This window comes from Pieris napi, chromosome 6 (genome assembly GCF_905475465.1).
Source record: "Pieris napi chromosome 6, ilPieNapi1.2, whole genome shotgun sequence".
Lineage (NCBI taxonomy): Eukaryota > Metazoa > Arthropoda > Insecta > Lepidoptera > Pieridae > Pieris > Pieris napi.
Window position 1 is genome coordinate 4,965,719 of NC_062239.1, and position 24,157 is coordinate 4,989,875.

The 24,157-nt window shown below is 30.7% G+C and overlaps 1 protein-coding gene across 8 annotated transcripts in view; it reads left to right on the forward strand.

Moving 5' to 3' along the window:
• LOC125050537 (small conductance calcium-activated potassium channel protein) overlaps window positions 1–24,157 on the forward strand; it is a 145,271-nt gene that overhangs the window by 108,720 nt on the left and 12,394 nt on the right. For all 8 annotated transcript variants that reach the window (XM_047650445.1, XM_047650447.1, XM_047650448.1 and 5 more), the window contains 4 exons: window positions 17,618–17,814; window positions 22,917–23,046; window positions 23,310–23,405; window positions 23,982–24,155. In XM_047650445.1, the coding sequence (XP_047506401.1) occupies window positions 17,618–17,814; window positions 22,917–23,046; window positions 23,310–23,405; window positions 23,982–24,155 (597 nt within the window). The remainder of the gene's footprint in view (window positions 1–17,617; window positions 17,815–22,916; window positions 23,047–23,309; window positions 23,406–23,981; window positions 24,156–24,157) is intronic.

The window sequence follows — 24,157 nt, forward strand, 5'->3', positions numbered from 1 at the left end:
CAACACATGACCCAAGTATGTCGTGCTTATAAAAAAAGATTGGTTGTTTGTAAAGTAGGTTTACGATCGAGATGTTTACGTGATAACGTCTTATTGGTGATATAAGTTTTTGGGAAGTAAGGAATTAATGAAGATAACAATTTTTTCAAATTTTAAATTACATCTATCGTTTTATTCACACTTTTGATGATAAATTTCGGGTGTAAAATGACAAGTTTACTTATTCGACTATGATATACATTTTTCTTCATACATTCACGGAATGACTGGCAGCGCTCGAGATGAGACGGGAGATCGGTCCGTCTCTCTCTCGTTATACCTGCGATCGCGCTCGTGAGGTTTTGGTGTGACACAAGTTTCTGAACATGTCACCCGACTAAAACGATTTAAAAGACGTTATCACGTCAAAAATCAACGTAACTGTTGGCCTAGTAGTCATGAACTGACAATCCAACTAAAAATAATGGTACAAAAACTGAGGGTACAATATCCCTGTTACTAAAACATCTGAAATCCTTTTTAACTATTGCTTTATACGCTGTAGTAATAAAAGTCAGTTCTTTATTTAAAAGAAACTCATGACATTTTTACGGTATTTATACAAACCATAAAAATATTATTTTTAAAGTTGAGGGTACAATTGTAATTATTTTACACTGCCGAACGCTATGATTTGTTAATTTGTAATGAAATCTCTTAAGTTATTGCTCTTTATTTTATGTGAGCTTTTACCGTGAATGTGTTACGGAAAATATAATGAGACGACTAAGCAGTTTTGTAAGGTAACTTAAGTCTAACCTTTAATTTTCATTTACAATTATATATGTAACATTCATAATTAGGATCTTATTATTAAATAATCGTTGGAAGATAATGAGCACGTTTTTGGCTATGGTGGGAGTTCCCGGGATGCAAAATTGCCACTAGGTCTTCTCACACCGGGACGCATTTTCGACCATGCCTATTAACTTTCTACTAATATTACTAAGATGATTATTAGTATTTTCGTTTGTTTGTAACGAATAAACTCAACTCATACACTGGGCCGAATTGAAAAAAAAGCTGTGTTGAAAAGATCAGTGCTTTTGTTAAAAGAGAGTAATAAGATTGATTTAGTTTTAGTGAATAATCAGAGAAGTTATTTCCTTAACTTTGTGATAAATAATGTATTGCAGCATCTATAGCTGAAGTCTAAAAACTACCGATTCGATTCTGTTATAGAATACGGTAAACTTTTGTAAGTATATGAGAATTCATTATACATTCAATGAACGGTAAATTACCCGCGATTCAAATTTATTGAGAATGTAATAAAAATAGAAGAACAGATATATTCAAAGTGAATTTACATAATTCAATAGATCTGAATAGAAGAGCTGAATACAGGTAATATTCATCATGTCTTTGAAATTTAATTATAAATAGAAAACGCAATACGAACAAATATGCAATTATAATATAATTAAATTATTATTAATGGTGGTTTGAGGTAATCTACGGAGACGGGAACTAAGAAATAGTTCCAAAGCTCTTAAAAAACAAAAGATTTAAATATATTACACGACTCCTATCTCTAAACAACAGATAGGTATATCGTCAGTTACACCAAAATTTCGTAAAATCTTTGACACGTAAAATCTCGATTAAAGTTTTAAAACAACTGAGTAAAGGATAGCATTGTGTGTCCCTGATAAGGCTGTTGCTCGAAACTTAAAATATTTTGATTCAGAAATTGTTTAGTTGACGATTATTGTAAGACCTTTGTGGTAGTAATTTTAGGTATTATTTTATATTTGAACAACTAAATAATAAGATATATCCTTAAATATTTTCGGAGTCACTTCTAAGTATTGTTCGAGAAATATAAATTTAAAATAAATGGCAGTATCTATAATAATTTAAGATAGATAAGCACATGAGCATGAATAAAAGAAGCTTATTATAAATTAAGAAAAATCCTTGTTTATTTTCAAAATCGTGACTGAGGAGTATCTTTTGAGAAATATGCTTTTAAAACAAATGACAGTTTCTATAAAAATAGAAACACAAAGGTTTTAATAATTATCACATTTTAATAATCATACTCATCAATAAATTTGTATTTTTTATTTTAAAAAGTAAGTTTAAATAACAAGTAATCTATCATGTGAATAAGTAAATGAAGTTGAGATCTACGTATAAATTTTCATTTATAAGGTACGAATCGAAAATAACGTGACCTTTAACAAATTCTAAGAGGCTTTTCTTAAGTTTTCCCGTATTCGTCGCTCCAATCTTGTTTTTGACCCAAGGTCTAATGGCACTTCACATAAGAATTACGACGCTGTTTTCGTTCTGTCGCGTTACGTCGTAACTCAACTTGGTAATCTTAAGATCTGTTTTTGGATAACAAATTAATTAACGAAAGAACTATAAAGTTATATCCTAATTAGGGACTCAATATAATACACAATGTATAAATTTTTAAATCTATTTTTCTTATTCACAATTGGAGGTCAAATTTTTAAGCCCCTTATTCGTAAACATGACATACCATATAACCTTACCATGTAAAAAATACGATGCAATCTGAACTCAAAACCCGTTTAGGGGTGGACCGCCTCTGGATTATTATTCTTATTGATAAACCTACTATTATAACCATTTTAAAATTAATTAATTTTGTGTAAAAAAATGTTTTAAAAGCTGTATATATTTATTTTTAACACCTAAAACAAGACTGACGATAAATATTAAAAGATGCTGATTGCAAAATCCTAGTGATTTATTATTCAACCTCATAGTTTTCATATTCCACGGAGCTAGCGTTTTTAAGAAAATTTACTGGTGCTTGTCAGGAGGTTAGTACGTAACGATGTCGTATGAATAAAATATAAGCGTTGACTTCGACGTCGTTTCTTATTTTTTATTTTATTTTTATGCTGAATATTCGCAATAAATTTGGTTTCACAATTTTAGCGAAAATGCGTAATACAACTTATTTTTAGGTACAGGTATAACGGTGTACGTGATAAAAACAAATTCAAAAACATCCCAAAATCGGTAAAATGTATCAAGTACAAAAGTCTCGTCACCTACTTGTCTATAAAAAAAGGGTGCGTGTACTTATGTACGCGCGTAAGAAGTTATACTTCTTTGGCATTATTAAAAATAGTTTTTGATTGCATGCAAAAAATTCATTACAATTAAATAATCAAAGACTGGAAAAGGAGTCAATATAGTCAATAAAGTTCAGTTTACATTTGAAAAATTAAATAAATAAATATTTATTATTATTCTCTTACATTAAGTGTAACATAAATTCTATTATTATTCGAATGTTGTTTTTCAACTATGTCCAATGCCGTAGCATCTTCCGTGGGCAACTTCATTCTGTTAATTTTGTGTCACGGTGCGCGCGCATCGTAAAATTTCACTCTCATAAATTTTTCATAACGCGCCTAAAGAAGTATAACTTCAAATATATCTATAAAAGAAATAGATGCAATCCTATATAGGGATGTGGCGCCACTGGATGTAACTATCTATAACCATTTTATATAAAACTAGTGTTCTCAGAAATATCTTCTGAATAATGAATGAATCACCATCACCCTAATGGGATTAAGCAACTGATTATGAATCCCGTTTGTAAAGAGTACATTGGATTTGGCATACGGCAGTCATACTTAGCGCAAAGTCGTGACTTTAGATCTTATCCTAGGTAAACTTTTCGTCGTACGAACAAATGTTAACCGCATATAAAAATCATTGGTGCACAACCGAGATTCGAGGGTTAATAGCATGCTAACACTGTTCATTAGAAAATTAGGAATCAATTTTGTAACAAGTCCCTTACAGGCTACTTCTTAACGATAATCGCTTTTATTTTCAAAGCTAAATTAATTATAATTAATTGAGATACTAAGCACAAATCCCCTCTTACGTAAATAAATTCGCCTTGAACAAAACGTAAAAAAGTTGTCTAATTTCCGAGCGAGATATTTCATCACTTTTTCAGTTTAAGCCTTAATTGCGCACAAAAACTTTGATAATAACATTTATTTTGCTCACTTCTGTTTTCCTTCAATTTAAACTTAGATTTGTAGGAATGTGACTTGAATCCCTTTGCAGAACTAAAACCACCTACGCTTAAAGTTACAAATTCTGCGTATCTACAGTGTCTAGACGAATTTATTTAAATCTGGTAATGAAGTTTTAACTAGAAATTTCTTCGACATTTTATTGATCGTAATATTACAGATACTAATGAACAAGAATTTAACTATAAAATATAGAATGCGTATACGACAAACTAGATTACGATTTGAATTCAGTTATGTACAAAAATAGTGAAATAAGATGAGGACTAAACCATATCCTTATTGACAAAAAAAACTTTATTATAATATTTCACCAAAGATTTAATAATCCTGTGCCACTCTTGACTATAGTAGTTTTTAAAGTAGGTACTTAAAATTCATAAAATTAGTAAAAATTGACAAAAGTGCGTTACTTAAAACAGCGAGATAAGACAGGTTTAGTTTATTTTATTATTTAAAAATATCAAAAAAATGAGAGTCATTTTTAAAATGGTATTATTTTAAAGATGACGGTTTAAGTAAAATTTGTAATCTATAGAGAAATATAAAGTGTAATCAAAAAGTCTTGTGTTAACAATTTCATACGGAGACTAAAGAAATTTAGAGTATTTAAAGAAAATCTCTTTCAAAACAATTTGGGAGTACTGAATTGTTATTCCTTCATGCTCTCAAATTACATTCAATATTCAAGCAACGAAAACTCAAGTCCGAACGGAAGAGCTTGTTTTTGTTCAATTATTTTCTTATTTTCAATTTCCCACTCAGTGAACACTGCAAATTGTCTAAATTATTCACATGAGAACCGGCCTTCTCGGAAATGTGGAAATACCGTTATTTTTGGGCTTACAGTTATTGATTGAATTAATATATATCTTTAAACAAGATTCCGTAAATTTCGTGTTTTTATCAAGATTTTTGGCGACCTCCTCCACGAAAATCTACAACTAATAAATATATACCCTTTCTCAGGGATTACACTACTTATATTTAGTAGTCGTTTATCGCGTTCATAAACAGAATACAGACGTAGGTAGGCTACTCGCTTTTATGTAAAGAAGTACATCAGTTTAAAATCTTCCGATGATTTAATGGAAATCCCTGAGAACAATACTAGTATCTACACTAGGCTAAATAATCTTTGATTTAAATTTGGAATTTACTATACAAGAATTTCGAACCTCAATAAACTACAGTGGCGGTAACACTGAATCGAATTTTATTCAAGCGTAGTACAAAGTAAGTTATTGTAGACATAAAGCACAGAACAGCCAACGCATTTATGAAACTCGGTGACGTTTTACGTACAAGAGTAAATAAAAGTTACTTTATGAGTGAGATATATTTAATAGTTGTTTTGAAGAGCATTTGAAGTTTATTCCTGTATATAAGTTAGTTCCTAGTTAAGATATATTAAACAATTGTCGGAAATTTAATTATGTATCATACTACAATTTTCGATATTATTGTGTACCGAGTACTATAAACCTATTAAACAATTATTAGCCCATATAAATCAGAATTTAAACATTAATCCAATTAGTTTGACGATTTCATTGCCGTGGTTGTAGTCAATGAAACACTCAATTTATATCTTTATGTCTGTTCGTATATTGACCTAATCTATTGCCTCGAAGGCAGCAAGCTTGGCAAAACTTTTACCAAAAGGTGTATTATATGCTATATTTAACTATCATAAATAATAATATAATATTCTACAAAATATGGTTCTGCTTTAATAAAGTTTTAAATAAAACTATTTCACTGTATAAATTTATACCTAGCTCAAACAAGTGTGGGTATGAGCTCGTACATCTATTAGATTATGGGTGACATTCGAATTTAGAACCATACGATGTACCTTTCCTCGTAAAATCAACACCTGCTCGCCATAATAAATGTCAGGGATAACACAATTTTGCCGGTGAAAGAAATAATATTAGAGGAAAAATGTGAAGGCTACGAGTTTTACGTTCACCGTGAAGACTCGTAATAAACTTTGTGAAGTAACCAATTAAGGCATAGCCACTGCTTACCTTTGTAGAGGTTGAAAACTTTGCGCTTTGATGAGTTTCTTTAGGCGAATGCATTGTTAGTACATTCCTTAATGAAAGAAATAAATGTAACGCAATTGGCATGTTTAATATTTCAAAGAAAATCCAGCGAATTTACTGAATACAAAGCTATTCACTGAATTGCAACCCGGCTGCCGTTTTTAATAGAAAATGCATGCAAGCTAAATGAAATCGAGATAAAACATTTCGGGATTCAAGCAGAAAATTTAATGGTCTGAATTGTAATTATTATGAATTATCTGGATGGCAGTTTGCTGTGGGGAGCTTAATGTAGCTTGTCATTGTAAAGCTTACTTCTCTATTTTATTACTTTCAAGTAGTTTATTTTTATAGAAAAACTGAAAAATCCAGGGTATTTTGGGAGTTCTATAATAATTTGTATATGGTCTACGCACACAACATATAAACACAGCTGGTACAGTCTTCGTATTATCGGTATATTAGTTATTCAGATGTTTCTATGAATTTGAAGTCTCATAATTGTATTCCTAATTTTGTTTAATCAGTTATTTGTGATAACCTACTGTCATGGAGGTAGACTTTTGGAGTGAATGTAACTTCTGAAATACCATTATAACTTATTATGTATATATATATTATTATGTATATATATATTAGCTTAAAGAACAAAGTTCGTATAATTTGCTTTTGTTATAAATAAACTTTTTCTCTGTGATTTTTTTTCTAAGCTACTCACTTTATGTTAGTATTGTAAAAGACTCGTGAATTTCAAGTTTGCGTGTCTTTTGTTCCAAACATTTGATAAGCTTTTGATTGCTTTGTTGAATGCATGTTTGTTGCAAGCAATTCACACCCAAAGCAATTTAATGTTGACAGCTTTGATTCATATCTTTTAAAGTAGAGGAAGCTTTTTGAAGTGGCTTAAGAAATATTGGTGTAAATTAGAAATGGCAAACTAAGATAGTTCCAATGGTCGTACCGTATGACATGTTTTGGTAAGTCCTTGGAACATTCACTGATGCCTTACCCTGTGACGTCACTGGGCATGGTTTGTAGCTCGTTTAGGTGGACCTTTTCTTGATCGATTTTTATCCGTCTCAACCCCGAAGGCGGTTAACGATTCGATTTCGATTCCACCAGCTTCGAAATGGTCCCATAGACATTTAAACAGCCTTATAGAATGTCCACAGTCTTGTACATAAAGAAATCAATCCTTATTATTTTATTAGTTAATTTATTCTTAGCTTTGAAATATACAGAATAACACAATAAATCACATTCGCCGCTTCTATAACGAAACAAAATATACCCCTTATTCCTTGCAAACACGAGGAAAATGTCGATATACGGGAATAATATTTCAAGTCAGGTAAGCAATAAAACTTGTAGAATCCGCCGGAACCCCGCGGGAGAAATTAGAAGATGAACCGCGTACACTACGGGCTTGGATGGCTCAGTTTAGACCTAAATTATTGCCGACTTCAAACTTGAAATTGATCATTTAAGTTTAAAAAAAATACAAATCGCGCTATTTTACAAATGGTCTGACCTGCTTATCTAACTATGTCATCTTTAAGCTTCTTGCAGCTTATTTCTATATATATTTTTACTTTAATTGTAATATGGTGAAGTCACGAAATTGCATTGATACTATAAAGAAATATATTCTAAGTCCTTTATCACAACAGCATAATATGTATATGCGAAGATTTTAGAGTAAATATATCTCCATACATAGGCACGAAATCAGGATAAAGAAAATATAAGAAGGCATACTATCTAAACTATACAAATAACTATTTCTTCTTTTATAAATTGTCTCTGCGCTACGAAATCATTTAACATTGCGATGTAACCTAAGACTAATAAGTAATTTATGTATAACCTAATTTTTTTAAACTGATATTTAACATAAAAAAGTCTTCAATGACACTTACATTCTCTATGAAAGGGTTACACTCTGTTCTTGTGTACGAATTTTCCACTAACCACTGTTTAGGACTTAAGACTAACGTGCACTCACACTAATTCAATAATTCGAATGGTTTTGGCCTTTTCAATTTTCTTACTAGGCCCGTGGTGTAGAGAAGTTGAAAAGCATCGACATTCAAGTGTTGGTGGAGCCTTTTGTTCGTGGGCTCCAACAATCATTTTCATTATTGTCGCGACGTCCATTACATTTAGATCCCGAGGGAGGTCGTCATTTCGAATATTCCAAATAGTTATTTGAACTAAATAATACAATATATTTCCAAGTCATTAAGACAACTTTTATTCATAGTAATAATATACTAATATTTAAACAAAAACATTTATTGTATATATAACATGATTGTCATGATAATCACCCTAGTTAAAAGACTTTAATGCAAAGAATAATTAGACTTCAAAATATAGCATCCGTCAGCGGTTTGAATTTGTCTTCTCAGAAGTAAAGGAAAGCAGCGGTTAGTCTTAGAATCTTTTGTTTTAGAATTCACTATTCAGTACAAAAATTTTCAAAGAGGAATTCATAAAATTCTTTCGTAGGTAAATGAGATTTTTCCAAAACATTCGTGATAATATTTATTTATTTTATTTTTTAAAAGAAAATATTTGTTTTGTACCTTATTATACATACGCTAGTAATGGGACATCCCTAAGTTGTGGGTGACCAGATACTCTTCCGTGATTCGTATATTAGTTGTAACAAAACAATAAATGATTATAAATAAAAATGTAATCGAACTTACCAATTTTTATATGAATGTATTTAAGACCATAAAAGTACTGTATATGTTAATAATGCAATAAATTTGCGTTTATATCCGATATTAAGCTTTAAATGTATTTGCGTAACGTATGAAACCAAAAAACGAAATTTAAGTATATTCGATTTTAAAAGCTATAATACTGTTCATATAACTGGCATATTGTTAAATGAATTCGCTAATCATCGGTCCAGAAATACTCAACCAAATTGGCATTTGAAAACCTTTCGCAGTTCACTTAACATTCGGTTCCGGACGTGTGGTCGGACATTGTTAATTCGAGTATTAATTCACTGAGCGATGAAAGAATTTAGTTAATTTGGTCTCGTTTGTAACGCTGACGGGCTCATTTATATTTTTGGGAATGCGTTGAACGTTGATTTACGAATCCAAATTAAAAGAGTTAAATGAAGAACCAAGCGCTGCTTTTTCTTATTTAAAATTAGTCGAGTACAAAGGTATTTTATTATAACTAAGTATAACATGGTATTATTATTCGTGTGTCAATGCTTTCGTAATGGTAGAAATATGTTATATCGTCATATTAAACTTGTTATTCTACGGACGGAATATTCTAAAAAAAATAATGATGCATAAGGGAACGTTCAAGTATTACGTAACGCAATTATTGGAGATTATTGACCCCCCCCCCATGTAACTCGCCGTAACGTTATTAAGTACCCAAGTATAGTAAAACGTTTCGTGACCACCTAGTGACTCTTAAGTTACTATTATGTGGTGTAAGTCGAAAAAAATATTAAGAATAACGCGTAATTTAATCCCCGCCCCGCATCATAACGTTTTACAAAAGGAAAAAAATACGTTACGTAATACTTGAACGCTCCCTTAAACTGAAAATCACAAGACTAGCTCATAGCTCTTTCCTTTATATATAATCAGATTATCGATTATGAACGTCACTAACACCCAAGTTTACACGAGTCAACTAACGTTTCTCGAGAAGAACAGTCAACAGAGACAGATTCTATTACAAGCCACTAAGCTAATACGTAGTACTCGTATACATTAAAATAATATAATATAGTAAACGGATTAAGTGAGCTTATTTCTATAATTAATATGTATATTAATAATAAAGAAAACACTTTTTTCCGGATTGAAGTTATGTATTATTATAACTTTACAATTATTATTTTACATAATTTTAAATTTTTCCGACGTTTAGCGTGCTTTACAGCTTTACTTTATGTCACTAAAAGACAATACTATGTATATTCATTTTATATCAAGGAGCTCCAATAAGAGCGAAACATGAATTAAAAAGAACAGGAAAAGATATTGAATTTTAAGATATTTTGTCGCGTGCGGTGAGAATAAAGCAACATAGGTTTTTGGTCATCTTTAAAATCTGTGTTGTTATATATGTATCTATCTGAATCAATCATCGATCGATCGAATACTATATATAACCTTTAAAGTATATTTGCTTAATTTTGAATAATAATCGTTACGTGCATGTATGGCGTAATTGCAGGTGAAACCGCGGAGAACAGCTAGTTCTAAATAAATACAACCAAAGCACAATGTTTATCTTGAATGGTCAAAATATTTTTCCAATACTACTCCAATATCACACCTGAATTCAAAAATGAAAATTTAAATATTGAAACGTGGAAACGGCGGTTTGGAGTGGTTTTCTCATGGCCATTTCGTTTTGGTTTTTGCTGAGTGATTTTATTTCCAAGTTTTCCGGAAAATAGGAAATTTTAGTGCTTTCGATACGGTGTAATAATGGAATGTGACTGTTTTAATATTTTTATTACTTTTCCGATGAAATAAAACCGTCCCATTAAACAGAACTAATAGTATAGAAAGGAAAGCTTTGTATTCTTGGAATAAACTCAAAAATGGACTTCAAAAATTTATACATTCTACCACATTATACCTAAGAACCATTGGCTATATTTTTAAATACTAACTGTATCTCTGTATTTGTTACTGGCTAGTATTACAAGTAGGCTACTATTATTTACACATAAGAAAATTAGGTACTACTTATATATATTAATTGTGACTCAATTAATATATATAAGTAGTACCTAACAAAAATGTAAAAGCTAAGGGGATTAGCTTTTACATTTTTGTAAAAGCACAAATTATTATTTATATTTTAATTTATTTAATTTTAATTATAGTTACATGTTTTTTGTTAATTAATTATGCACTTCTTGTACTTTACCCACTGTAGGTGTTTCTTTGTTTATTGTTCCATATTAGGGTTCTCAGAAGAAATCGCTTGTTAGCGATAAGGCCGCCCGTTAACTTATGTAACCTGCTTTTTTTTGTGTAAATAAATAAATTAGCTGATTTAACACCTAAACAAAATAAGCTTGATTCTAGCATTGAATGTCTCAGTCAATAATTTTTTTATTATTATTAACAGTTAGAACTCTTTGCTACCCCACTGAAACAGCCTTTTATGGTAGCCAGTTCTTAGCGTTAAGATATAATCAACATTTGACTAACATAACTTTCCATTGCATTATGTATATTTTATAGATGTGCTTGTTAAAACGTAAATGCATAGTAATCTAGTTCAAAAATGCTCCGACCACGCCACTAAAAGTACTGTTTCATGTTCATGTAGATAGTTTCAATGATAAAAGTTGTATAGTTCAACTAGCGAAATATTTCACAAAATCTAAGAGTATCCTTGTTTTGTGCAATTTGTAATAAAACTAGCTGATCCGGCAAACGTCGTTTTGCCATGTATATCATTTATAATAAAAAATAGGGGTTGATCGTAGAGGGGTGAAAATTAGGGGTTGTATGTATTTTTTAATGATGTATCATAAAAAAATTAAAAAATATAATAATTTAGGGGTGGACTACCCTTAACATTAAGGGGGATGAAAAATAGATATTGTCCGATTCTCAGACTTACCCAATATGCACACAAAATTTCATGAGAATCGGTCGAGCCGTTTCGGAGGAGTTTAACCACAAACACCGCGACACGAGAATTTTATATATTAGATAATTATTTTACAACAGCAATATAAATTCACTTCATACACAGGTCGAGTCAATTTGATTGATTGTTAAGTAGGTAATGTATTCATGTCTAATAAATCGTCAGTTTCAGTTATCTGTAGATAATTTGTCATAATAATATTTAATATCTATTACAAAATGTGTCAATAGTTATTTATTTTAAGAACAATGCACACTGCAAACAAAAGAATACAAAAAATCAAGATATTTATTCAATATTTAAATATTAATTTAATAATATCAGCTTAAAGTAACATAGCACAAACGATCAGAAGAAATAATTCTGAAATTGAACAATTAATTTTAATATTTCAAACCAGTTTAAAGTTTTACAAACTTCTTTAGTAGCTGTTAACTAATTATAGTTATTAAAACGTCTATGTATGTTGTTAATTCAGGTAGAGGTTGTCATTCCATCTTAGTAAGATTTATAATTGTAATACAATACGAACAATTGAAATTATACTGCTATCTCGGCGTTATGATAAGGTCTGTTATAGTTTAGAGACCTACATCAAGATGATGAAGGTTTAACTCCAGGGTGTTGGTTTATTATTTATTATTCATTGAACTATTCAAATAAATTATATTGTTAAGGGTAACATTTTGAACTTTTTTTAGATTTATTACAACATTTTAACGTTTTCTTTTCCGTATCCACCATCCCTTTTTCAATTAAAGGCTAATTATTTAAAGGGTAAAATGGAGGTCAATGTTTAGTGAATAAAATGCATAACCCAGGTACTGAAGTAGAATCCCGTAGATCAGCGTAATAAGAGTGGCCCAATGCTAAAAATAGGATAAATAAAACCAATACTCCATAATAAATTTAAATCTTTATAAATAAAAGACAGATATATTCTATCGTACCTATTTAATTAAAAATATATTATATTATATTCACAATACGTATGCAAAATCATTTGATATGTAAGATAATGTACAAGTACTTGTAAAATAGCATTTAAAGTTATTTAAAATATCTGATGTATAAATCAATTAGGTTAATGTCTTGAATACGAAAAGAAAACGAGAAAATCTTATTTCCTTTCATTTCAAAAATCTTCATCTTAAAATCTTGGCCATATTCCACACGTTGAGCTGAGCTGGACAAAGAAATGTGTTAAACACTTAAGGAATATTAAACGCTGTTTTCTAGATAAAGAAAATTTTAACGAGGCAAAATATTTATTTTTAAATATCTTCTTAATTTAATTATTAATAATTATTCAATCAAGTTTAGTTTCATATAAGGCATAAATATCCTTTTACGCAAATATTTTGGGTATCAACGCAAAATAACTGTTTTATAATAATGTATGATCTGTCATCTTTGCTGATAACTACACGTAATAGACGCAGCACATACCCCTTCCATAATATCACCTATAATTATGTTTATTAAAGCGTGCTGCATGCATTTGCGGAATGAGTAACGTGCTAACTGCTTAAGCAATCATATTAAATAAATTACATAGAGTAATTTTATATTAAACTAGCTGATCCGGCAAACGTTTTGCCATATATATTATTTCTAGGAAACATTTTTAGTTTCATAAAAATAACTATCTACTATAATAAAAAGTAGGGGTAAGAAAAGTAAGGGTTGTAAGTATTTTTTAATACCACATAACAAAAAAATAAAAACACACTGGATAGTAGCCGATTATCAGACTAAATAATATGCATAAAAAATTCGGTTGAGCCGTTTCGGAGGAGAATGGGAACGAACATTGTGACACGAGAATTTATATATTAGATAAATTTACTATTAATTCATAAATATCAGATAAAAATACGACAAAAGACATCAACAAAAGAAACCATAATGTTATATAATGCCTTCTGAGAGCAACCTTGGCCTAGCGGCTTGAGTGTGTACATTTCAACCGTGAGGATGAAGGTTCGAACCTGAACCTATGGAATTTTCTGTCTATGAGCGTATTTAAAACTCACTATTAAGGAAAATCGTAATGAAACCGGTGAATGCGTTAGAGAAAAAGACGGCATGTCATGCACAAAAAGCCAATCCTCTTCTTGCCAATATAAAAAGGCAAATCACCACGAAACCGATATTGAAATCTAAGGCCACAACCAAGGATTATAGCACCACTGTGTTTTTAATTCTATTGTCTTATAGAGGTAAAATTAATGAACCTTAAAATAAACTAGAAAATATCTTTCACTATCTCTCATAAACGAGGAGTACTTAAACGAAAACAAGTTTCCGTTGCATAACTTATTAGCTCAATTTAAAATTGTCAACAGTGCAGAATAAAATTAGCCAAGATATTATCTGCTATTTAATGAACTTATAACGAAGTTTCTACGGCAGCGGTTCTTAAGCATCACTTATACGCCCATAACTTTTAGTTCAGGGAGAAAACTAATTAATATTTGAGAAGAATCTGGGTTAATCAATACACATACGCTTTGTTTAAGCATCTTGGAATAGTTTATGAGCGATATTATGGCTTACCTTGAACGTTACATGAATCCAAAGACTTTTAATATAATATTCTCTTTGGTATTACCTTAATTACATCAATTCTTCACTAGTTAAATATGTAGGAATATCAGTAAGAATACATTAAAAAGGGCAGTATGTCTTAACTAACAACAGACACGTTCTGTGAATTTCCAATTCCACTACGAATTTTTTCCAAGTACAATTTCTAAAACCTCTTTGGCTCTTGAAAAAATATCGCTTCTACATTTAAAGCTTGGACGATTCTCGGGACTTTATTGCCGACTTTATCCATTTTTCACAAGGTGTAATAAATTAGAATTAGATCATTGACTTTTTATAAACTCTCTGGTATTATGTTCGTTGGTATAACTGACACTTTTATAATCCATAAAGTTGGTTGAATATCTTTTATAATATTCTAAAATGGTCAATATTTTCGTTTCATTTTTATTTATTTATAAAAGCTTGCCAACGCTCGGCACACTGATTGATACATTGATAAAAGACAAATAAAATACAATTTTTAATGTGACAAGCACTTACAGGCAAACATAGCATATAAGAAATATTAAAAAGAAATTAAGCAAAGCAGTAATATAATTTAAATAAAAATTAAACGAAAATCGCTCTTAAAGTGTGAGGGGAGCAACTATGGATATCCAGATCCAGCTCGTTTAACAGAATGCTGAATCTGTACATAGGTAAATTTTGGTCAAAACGCGTTCTCCGGAAAAGAGGGACAAATGGAATGATGGGATGTCTGAGATACACGAAATTGAAATTTTGTTAAAAGGTTGGGGCAATCTACTTGATTGTTAAGTATCTTAATGACAAACGATACTTTAATTTGAAAGTATTATTGAATGAAACCGTATTATTTACTTTATTAAAAATCATGTAAAATTTATTCATTTTCAAATTTCAAAGAGAAAATGTTGTGTAATTTAAATCGTGACTTTACTGTCATAATTTAAACATGGAAATTATAATGTAATATGTACATAGTTATGAGTTTTCATAAGACTCCTACAAACGGGAATAGCAGTAACTATTACTAAAATTTAATGTAAAAATATATTTTTCATGCAAAACCATACCATAATATATAGAGCTTAACCATTAGCAACTCCAATGTATATGCTTTAAAGCAATGACATTTAATTTATTGCATTCTACAATCTAAATTCCTCTAAATAGGATTGCCTTTTTATGACTAACCCAGCCCATAAATAACTTGGGCGTTAACTCGCACGCGAACATAACAACCAAATTAAATCTCATTAAGTTAATAATAAGCTTTTTGTGTCAACTGTCTACTGTAGGAATACAATGAACAAAGGCACGAAAAATGACCCCGCTAAGACATCCACCGATTACAATACCGAGATTCAAAAATAGAACAAAGTTTATTTTTAACACAAAATTCTTTATTAACAGACTGTACTGCGTTATTACAAATGGTTTATTATAATTAAAAATACAAACGTTTCGCGTGGTTTATGAGCTGTGTTGACTATTAACAATACATTTTTTTAACGTGATAGACGACAATAGTAACGTTATATTTACAATTGCATAATAAATTAATTATTAAGCCTTTTAAAAACCTTAGTTTATTAAAGAATAATACAAAGCTAGAAAAATTGTTCATTTATAATTCGGACATCTAGACCAATGATACATTTTGAAGCCGTGATACATTGCCATTAAGACAGAATTGTCATAATAAATACCATTAAACACAATAAAGAAGGCTTCATACGGTAGTTAGCTGAATAACTAACAATAATTATTTTTAGACATGATTGTTATAAGTCCGCCAACGCACTCACAAACCTTCTGGCAGTGTGGGTGTACAGGGGCGGTTTCAAAACATTATTGAGCCTCCAGCCTTTATATATATTTTTTATATGAGGCTTAGCAATCACTTCAAATGCTGTACATCAATTTGTATTCTAAGTAGTCCATCATTCAGAATCGGGTGAAGTTTCAAAATGTGATGAAGGGCTATACAACGAAGATTGATGTGTTTATAAATAAGTTTATGTTTTAAAAGTTTGTTTTGTTTCGCTATCGTATCTACTAGATAAGACCTATATGATATTAAAAACTACCGTTGTGTTTTATGGGTTAAGACATTTGTGTGTTTATATTATTAATATTCCCGTTTTAAATATTTTATCATGACCATGAACATAATACGTGAAAAACTTGGAAACTTTATAGAGTAAAATTAAATTCTTTTAACAATATTTTAAGAATAATATTTTTACCAGGGCATCTGGTAGCATAGACCATTCACCGTTTTTATTATCTAATATAATTTTCGTAATTCGGAATAATGCAATCGACGAATACTACCGTAAGTGCTAACCATTAGTATGTTTTTATTTTGCCTCGAATGCAGACGATCTGATGTTTTCTGGTACATTCTCCAATATTCTGCAAAGCTGTAATAAAATATATGTATTATAGAATTACGAAGTCCGATATGTTTTATGATTACCACTGACACTGCGCCGATATTGTACTGCAGTACTAACAGTTAACCAAGGTTCATGTTTGTCAAAGTCAAAACTGACAGTACACACACACAAACAGCTTACAGCCCCTAACTCAATTCCTAATCCTAATCAAGAAATAAATCTTGTCTTCAATTATATATTAAATAGGTACATACAATTTTACGAAATACGTCAACAGGTAAATAATGTTTATATATATATATAATGTACCTATTATAAGTATATATTTTGTAAATATAGTGAATAGTTTCAAGGTGATGACTTCAAGGATCAGATTGTATTACCACCACACTGTATTATTACATATTATGGTTTACTCAGCCTAATCTGATACTCAAAGCGAATGGGATTGGCAAACTTAGCTGAATTGCCGACGTGATTCCAAAACTCATTTCTGTTATATTGGGCTACCGAAGTGCTGTACTCAGATCCTAATGCTATTACGGTTTCCTTGAAATCCTTTTACTTATTCATAACATACGAACATTTTTATATATATAAACCAGCTCTTTTACAATAACTTAGAAATGTACTCTTTTATCATTTTTTCTAAGCGTTTGAAGATAGCTCAATTTGCATTTGTATACAACATTTACACATAGCAAAATGACGTGAGTTACTAAAATATACGGCTATACTTTATTAGATGGTCGCATAGCAATTTCATGGTCGAACTAATACTTCCATCTGTCATATAAATGTGAAAACATTATACACTTAATTTTTACTTGTAAATTTCCAGCTGCGAAAGCCGGTATCGACTCTCTCGATCCCTGGCACGATGAAGGCGTACTCCGGAAGGGAAGCGACGGAGGAGGCCGGAGTCGCCCTGGTGGGAGTCCACAGCGAGTACCCTCGCTTCGGCGAAGAGAGGGCTCTCGGCGGTGGCACTTATAAGGGCGGGGGAGCTGCCAAACACAAACCTAATATAGGATATAGGTAAGCTAAATATAATATCTTAGTAGTTTCAGTTAGAGTAGACTTAAATTTTTCTTTTTTTAAGCTATTGCATAGCTTCTATCGCGGGCCTCGAGCGTGGAGACCGAATCCAGAAATTCCGTAACGAAAAAACCTTGTGCGTTAGAGCGGGACAGAACGCATACTGCGTATTCACATCTCTCTGACGAGATCGGTGCAACCGGTGCGCGTTAGAGTGAGACAGACTATATAGGCGAGTTAGTCTGAGTCTGGTAAAGTGGTAGATTGAATTAATATCAAAGAAAAAAAAAATACTGCATAAATAAATAATTATAATTGCATAAGTTGAAAAAAAAAATTATGCAATAGCTTTACCGCGGCAGTCCCCGAGTGCCACAGGTTTTTTTTCTTGAGAGTATTGTTGGTGAATTTTGACACCTGATTCGCTTATCAATTAGGAGATCAAATAATAATTTGTTTCAGTCTTTGCTTTATTATCAAACCTGGGTTCGAGTTTTAAGAAAATCTATAAAATTTCGTAACACGCAGTCATTCAATAGACTTTTTACAAGCTTTAGAAAAAAGTTTATTATATTGAAATAAAGTAACAACGGGGTTCAGTTTTCTTTGATCATATGACAATGAGGTTAAAAGTAATTTAAAAGCAATCTATGTTGAGTAATATTACTATTATGAACACGACTCGAGTATTGCAAATATTGACAGTCGGGACAAATCAAATATTGGGGCTGGGGAAATCACTTCTGTGACCCAACTACGTTAACATACATTTTAATCGATTCTTAGTAAATTAAATAATTTTGGCATAAAATACTTCGTTATTAACTTTTTGCATAGATACTTTAGAAATAGGTACCAAGCCAAGAAACTGTTTCACCTATTTTTTCTTTGCTTGCTTAATATTTGGGTGGATTCTACTGCCTGTGACAGGAATGATTAAAGCGGCCCTTGTTTCATTTTGTTTTGTTTTCTTTGGTTTTTATGGAGCTCACTGACTATGATCGCTGAAAGCACTTGAAAGCTTGAGCTTTATAAATAATGTTATAAATACTTTGTATTATAAAAATACCAGTATTCTTTGCAATCGTTCGTCCGCAAAATCATTACTTCTTTCCATGTAATTTCAATTTTTTTTTAAATAACAAAATATGTCCTTATGATACATACTATGTATGTGTAAAATTTATAACTTGTTGTTTTCGCCGTGTATACTAATTAGACCAGATTCACAGGTACATATAATATTATATATATTACTATATGGAGAATTGTTATACCTAAACAAACGAAACCTAATTTTGCCCTAAATCGCAAAGGAAAACGCTCACAATAATTCCTTTATTACTCATAATAACATTGTTACTTTCAGTCTCAAGAGTGGTTACCAATAAGTAATAAACTTGGCACGCCGCTTGAGAGCTGTGTATTAATCACAAGAACCAAACATAAATAAACATATATTCATACAAATAAATTATATTTAATATTTTTTAATTATAACAGTCCTCTTTTCTATGTAATTAATTACGCTGTGATTCAAGATCAGTGCTTAAATCTTCTGATTAACGCAAAAATATTTTTGTGTTAGAAAAACGTAAACGGTACGACCTATATTTGTACGATGTCAAACTTATTTTTATTTATCACCGATTTCAATAAATATCGAAGGTTGCTTGATCTTAGACTTAGTTTAGCTTCTTTTCTTTATTCAGCTTTGGCTGTAATGTTAACTCTACAAGAACATTAATATTCTTTATCTTATAAGGATTGGAAACAAGCCAGGCTCTTTTATAAGATAAGAAAGTTAAATGGCAAAGTTGTAGGTAATAAAAAGATCTAAAACTTTTGTATTCACACATTTTTGACATAACCTCAAAATTTATGTGAAAAATTCAAAAACCAAGTTTTTGGTTTTTAATTTTTATCTTTTACAAATTTCTTTTTTTTTAACGAAATTTGGTGAAAACTTACCTTTCTATGTCCCAAATACGCTGTAATTTATTTGATTAAAAATATTTATTTTTTCACCCTATTTTGAATTAATATCGAAAAAACACCCTAATTTTCAATCGAAAATTCACCCGTCAAAATATCAGCTTTTTTCAAAAAGTTGGTGTGCTTTCAGTTTGTTCAAATCTCTTCTTTCCTATGGTAAAAAAATATATATATATTACCATAGTAAATCTTCTCAGAAAATGAAAAAAATCGTATGCAGTAACGCCCAGACCCGTCATCCACTTCCCTACGAATCTTCTTTAAAATATAATTAGATGCCTATTTATTACTATTTTAAAATAACTTATATATACCTGAGTGACCTAAAAAAAAATTTTTGCCCTTAGATGGGCTAAAATTTTCGTATTTCATAGAGAAGTAGGGAAGGGTATGACGGGTCTGGGCGTACTGCATACGATGTTTTGCATTTTCTGAGAAGATTTACTATGGTAATATATATATATTTTTTTTTACCATAGGAAAGTAGAGATTTCAACGAACTGAAAGCACACCAACTTTTTGTAAAAAACTAATTTTTTGTCGGGTGAATTTTCGATTGAAAATTAGGGTGTTTTTTCGATATTCATTCAAAATAAGGTGAAAAAATAAATATTTTTAATCAAATAAATTACAGCGTATTTGGGACATAGAAAGGTAAAAAGGTTCACCAAATTTCGTTAAAAAAAAAAGAAATTTGTAAAAGATAAAAATTAAAAACCAAAAACTTAGTTTTTTGAATTTTTCACATAAATTTTGAGGTTATGTGAAAAATGTGTGAATACAAAAGTTTTAGATCTTTTTTTACCTACAACTTTGCCATTTAACTTTCTTCGATAGGACTTTTAGTTTTGCCGGAAATCGAGATAAACCGTTTTTTACCCTTAAAACTCTCCCCCTACCCCTTCCCGACCTCAGATCGCCCGTAAATTATTTTTCCCTGTAATTTTTATAAAATTCTCCTCCTTTTCCAATAGGTTTCATCCTACTATTATTTTTTTAGGTTTCAAAAATTATCGGCACTGGTCTATAATGATACCGCGTAAACTAAAGATCGATATAATTGTATTGGCAATCAAACTTAATTATTGAGTTGGTTTCGCGTGTGAACTTTAACGTCCTACTCAGGAGATGGTGATAAGTGATCGCCGCCTATGGAAACTCACATTTCCAGAAGCCTCGCAAATCCGTAACTGGACTTAAGAATTAGTTCAGTATTTATTAGAAGGACGCTTGAATAAGTTTGGGAATCCTTCGATAGACAACGCTTGGAGCGATTAAGTAATAAAATTTATCATCAACTTAATAAATGGTGCACTTTAATACGACGTTCTTTCCTTCGTTGGGATTTTAAAGATCCTTGTTTAGTGACTGTATCCTATATATATATATATACACTTATTACATATATTTATATCACTTTGATGGCTGGAAGTCTTCCACAGTCCGTTTCACAAGGTATTCATTTTCTTTTGCGAACTAGCGAACTGTGGCATCGACTTACGCTGAGGGTCTTCCCTGAGAGATACGACCAAATGTTCAAAATTCGAGTATAAAAAAAAAAGGCCGGCAACGCACCCACTAAAAATGGATGTCTGTGGGCTGCGATGACTGCTCTTTTTAGGCGTCGCAGGCCCTTTTATATAAATAAAAAAAATAAAAAGAGTATATATACGTATAAGAGTATAACCCCTGTGTTTTAGGCGTAATTGATAATTCAGTCAAAGAAACATCTGCTACGTATAAACGTATATATATGACGCAGCCAACAGCTGTTTGAGATAAAAAAATCACAATTTTTTTTATATTGCATAAGCAGCATACCTTACTATGTTCAGTATAGCTACTAGCATTTGCGAATAACTACTAACTTAAGATTATTGGAATACGACTTAAAATATACGTATTAATTGCCGCTTATAAGCGGCTGGTCTCAATTCCTTGACGAACAATTCTTACAACAACAGCTGGGTAAAAAAAGAAGGCTAAATCTAAGTTATTTCTACAACCTAATCCCCCATATAACATCGGACTTACTTATGTAAGATATTTAATATGGGTCTAACTGTAAGTATCGAGTGGCAGAAATATTAATTCAGTCCGAAATAGAGTTCGTGCCATCGCTTACTATCCACAGATAAGCTTTATTGATAGCACACTGTACATTGTTGGTCCATCTGTGGATTGATCGAATTATCCGACTTTCCAAACAAGGTAACCTAACAGAGAGACTGTAATGATTGTACGTTTATTATTAATATTTCAGTATATTTTCGCGCGTAAATGGGTTTCAAATTTATTGTTTTTTTCTCAAGTTTTTTACTACTAAACTTAAATATATACAAACAAAGAAATAAAAAAAATAACATGCTAGTTTATTAAAGGAGGACAGAAATGAGGCAAAATAAATTTAATGTTAGAAGATTTGCCGTAATAAATTATCTATGGTACTTTCTTCCAAACAACATACATGTTCTTTTTTTAAATCAGTTGTGACGTGTGAAGTTTCAACAATCTACTGTCAGTTGTCATATTGGTATATTTAGTAGATACAATTTTAGTGGAGTCTGGCTGATCAAAGAAGATAACGAAAAAGCGCGGCAAATTAAAAAAAAATAGTATGGTATCCCTAAAAGTTTGATATATTTTGTGGATTAAACTTATATGATATTTGATTTTATTTTATTATTTTTTACATGCATAGTAACTTTATTTCTATGAAATTAAATACTATACGTATTTAGTCTTTTACTATTGATATTTAAAATACCTAGAATTGCATGGAAAACTCAAACTTCGGAATAATCAAATCCTGTGAAAGAAATGAAATATTCTATCAAATAAAACAAAGTTTAGGCTTATAGAAAAAATATATAAAAGAAATAAAAATGAGTAATTGCATGAAGTATCAATACAATAAATCATACTAACCTAAGAAATTCAATGACATTCTGTATTGCCATCCGAAAGTTTTCAAATAATTCAATTATCTTCTTTCATTTGCCAGACTAGATATATTTATTACGTGACTAATTCACGGCGAAAGGCTATATCTGTCAGTTGTGTTTTTAAGTAAAGTTGTATTGATTTAATATTTTTTTTAATTTCAGGTTAGGTAGGAGAAAGGCATTATTTGAAAAAAGAAAAAGAATAAGTGATTACGCGTTAGTAATGGGAATGTTTGGTATAATTATTATGGTTATAGAAAATGAACTATCTAGTGCCGGTGTATATAGTAAGGTAAGGATGTATATTTTTAATTAAAATACTTAATTTGTAAAGACGTGTCCACCAACGCACCAATTAGAATTATTAAGCTTTTATCAATTAAATATAATTTATCAATAAATTCTTATGTTCTTGTGTTCTTGTCCCCGATAGTTAGTCATAAATAAACGTTACAACATCATAAATATAAGAATAAGTTTATATAAATATATAAAAAATATATTCATTAAGTCACAGTTTAAGCCGAACTAATATGACGACGTTTATGATTTCAGGCTTCAATATATTCTCAGGCACTGAAAACTCTTATATCAATGTCAACTGTGATCTTACTTGGCCTAATCGTCGCGTACCACGCCTTAGAAATACAGGTAATTATATTATTAAGTGAGAATAAAAACTCCAATCAAAATTAAATACACAGAGTTAAACGATTTAGGATCGTTTCAAAGGACTCGTAGCGCCATCTGTTATCGAGTAATGAAAACAAAATGAAGCTACAACACAATGACACTAATAAAAGAAAAGCATTGCGATTTACGTAAATGCTATCAAAGTTGAGCCCAGTCCTTTCTAAATCAATGGCCAGTGGTAATTGAAAAAGAGACATTTTTTATAACGCTATTTAAACATGAATAATTCAAGAGATTGATGTATATAGTATCTAACTAAATAAATAAAGCCGACTACTTCAAAAGTCTTTATACCATAAATTACCGTAAAATTTCGAGTAGAGAGTCGCGTATGTAAAATCCAATACTTTATAGACATAATATGGAAGTCATAGTTAGCGCTACTTCTCACCCTTCTAAATAAGCTTTTAAATATTGTAAATAAGCTTACAGCGAATGTGTTTACGAGAAGAATAATTTTTTTCTTTACAGAATCTTAGTTAAAAAAATGAAGGCAATAAATATTATCTTAAATTATTAATTAAACATTTCCAGTTATTTATGATAGACAACTGCGCTGACGATTGGCGGATAGCCATGACGTGGCAAAGGATAGCACAAATCGGCCTGGAGTTGAGCATCTGTGCCGTTCACCCCATACCTGGACAGTATACTTTCACGTGGACAACCAAGCTGGCCAATAAAGGAGGCGTCATTGGGGTTGAAGTTGT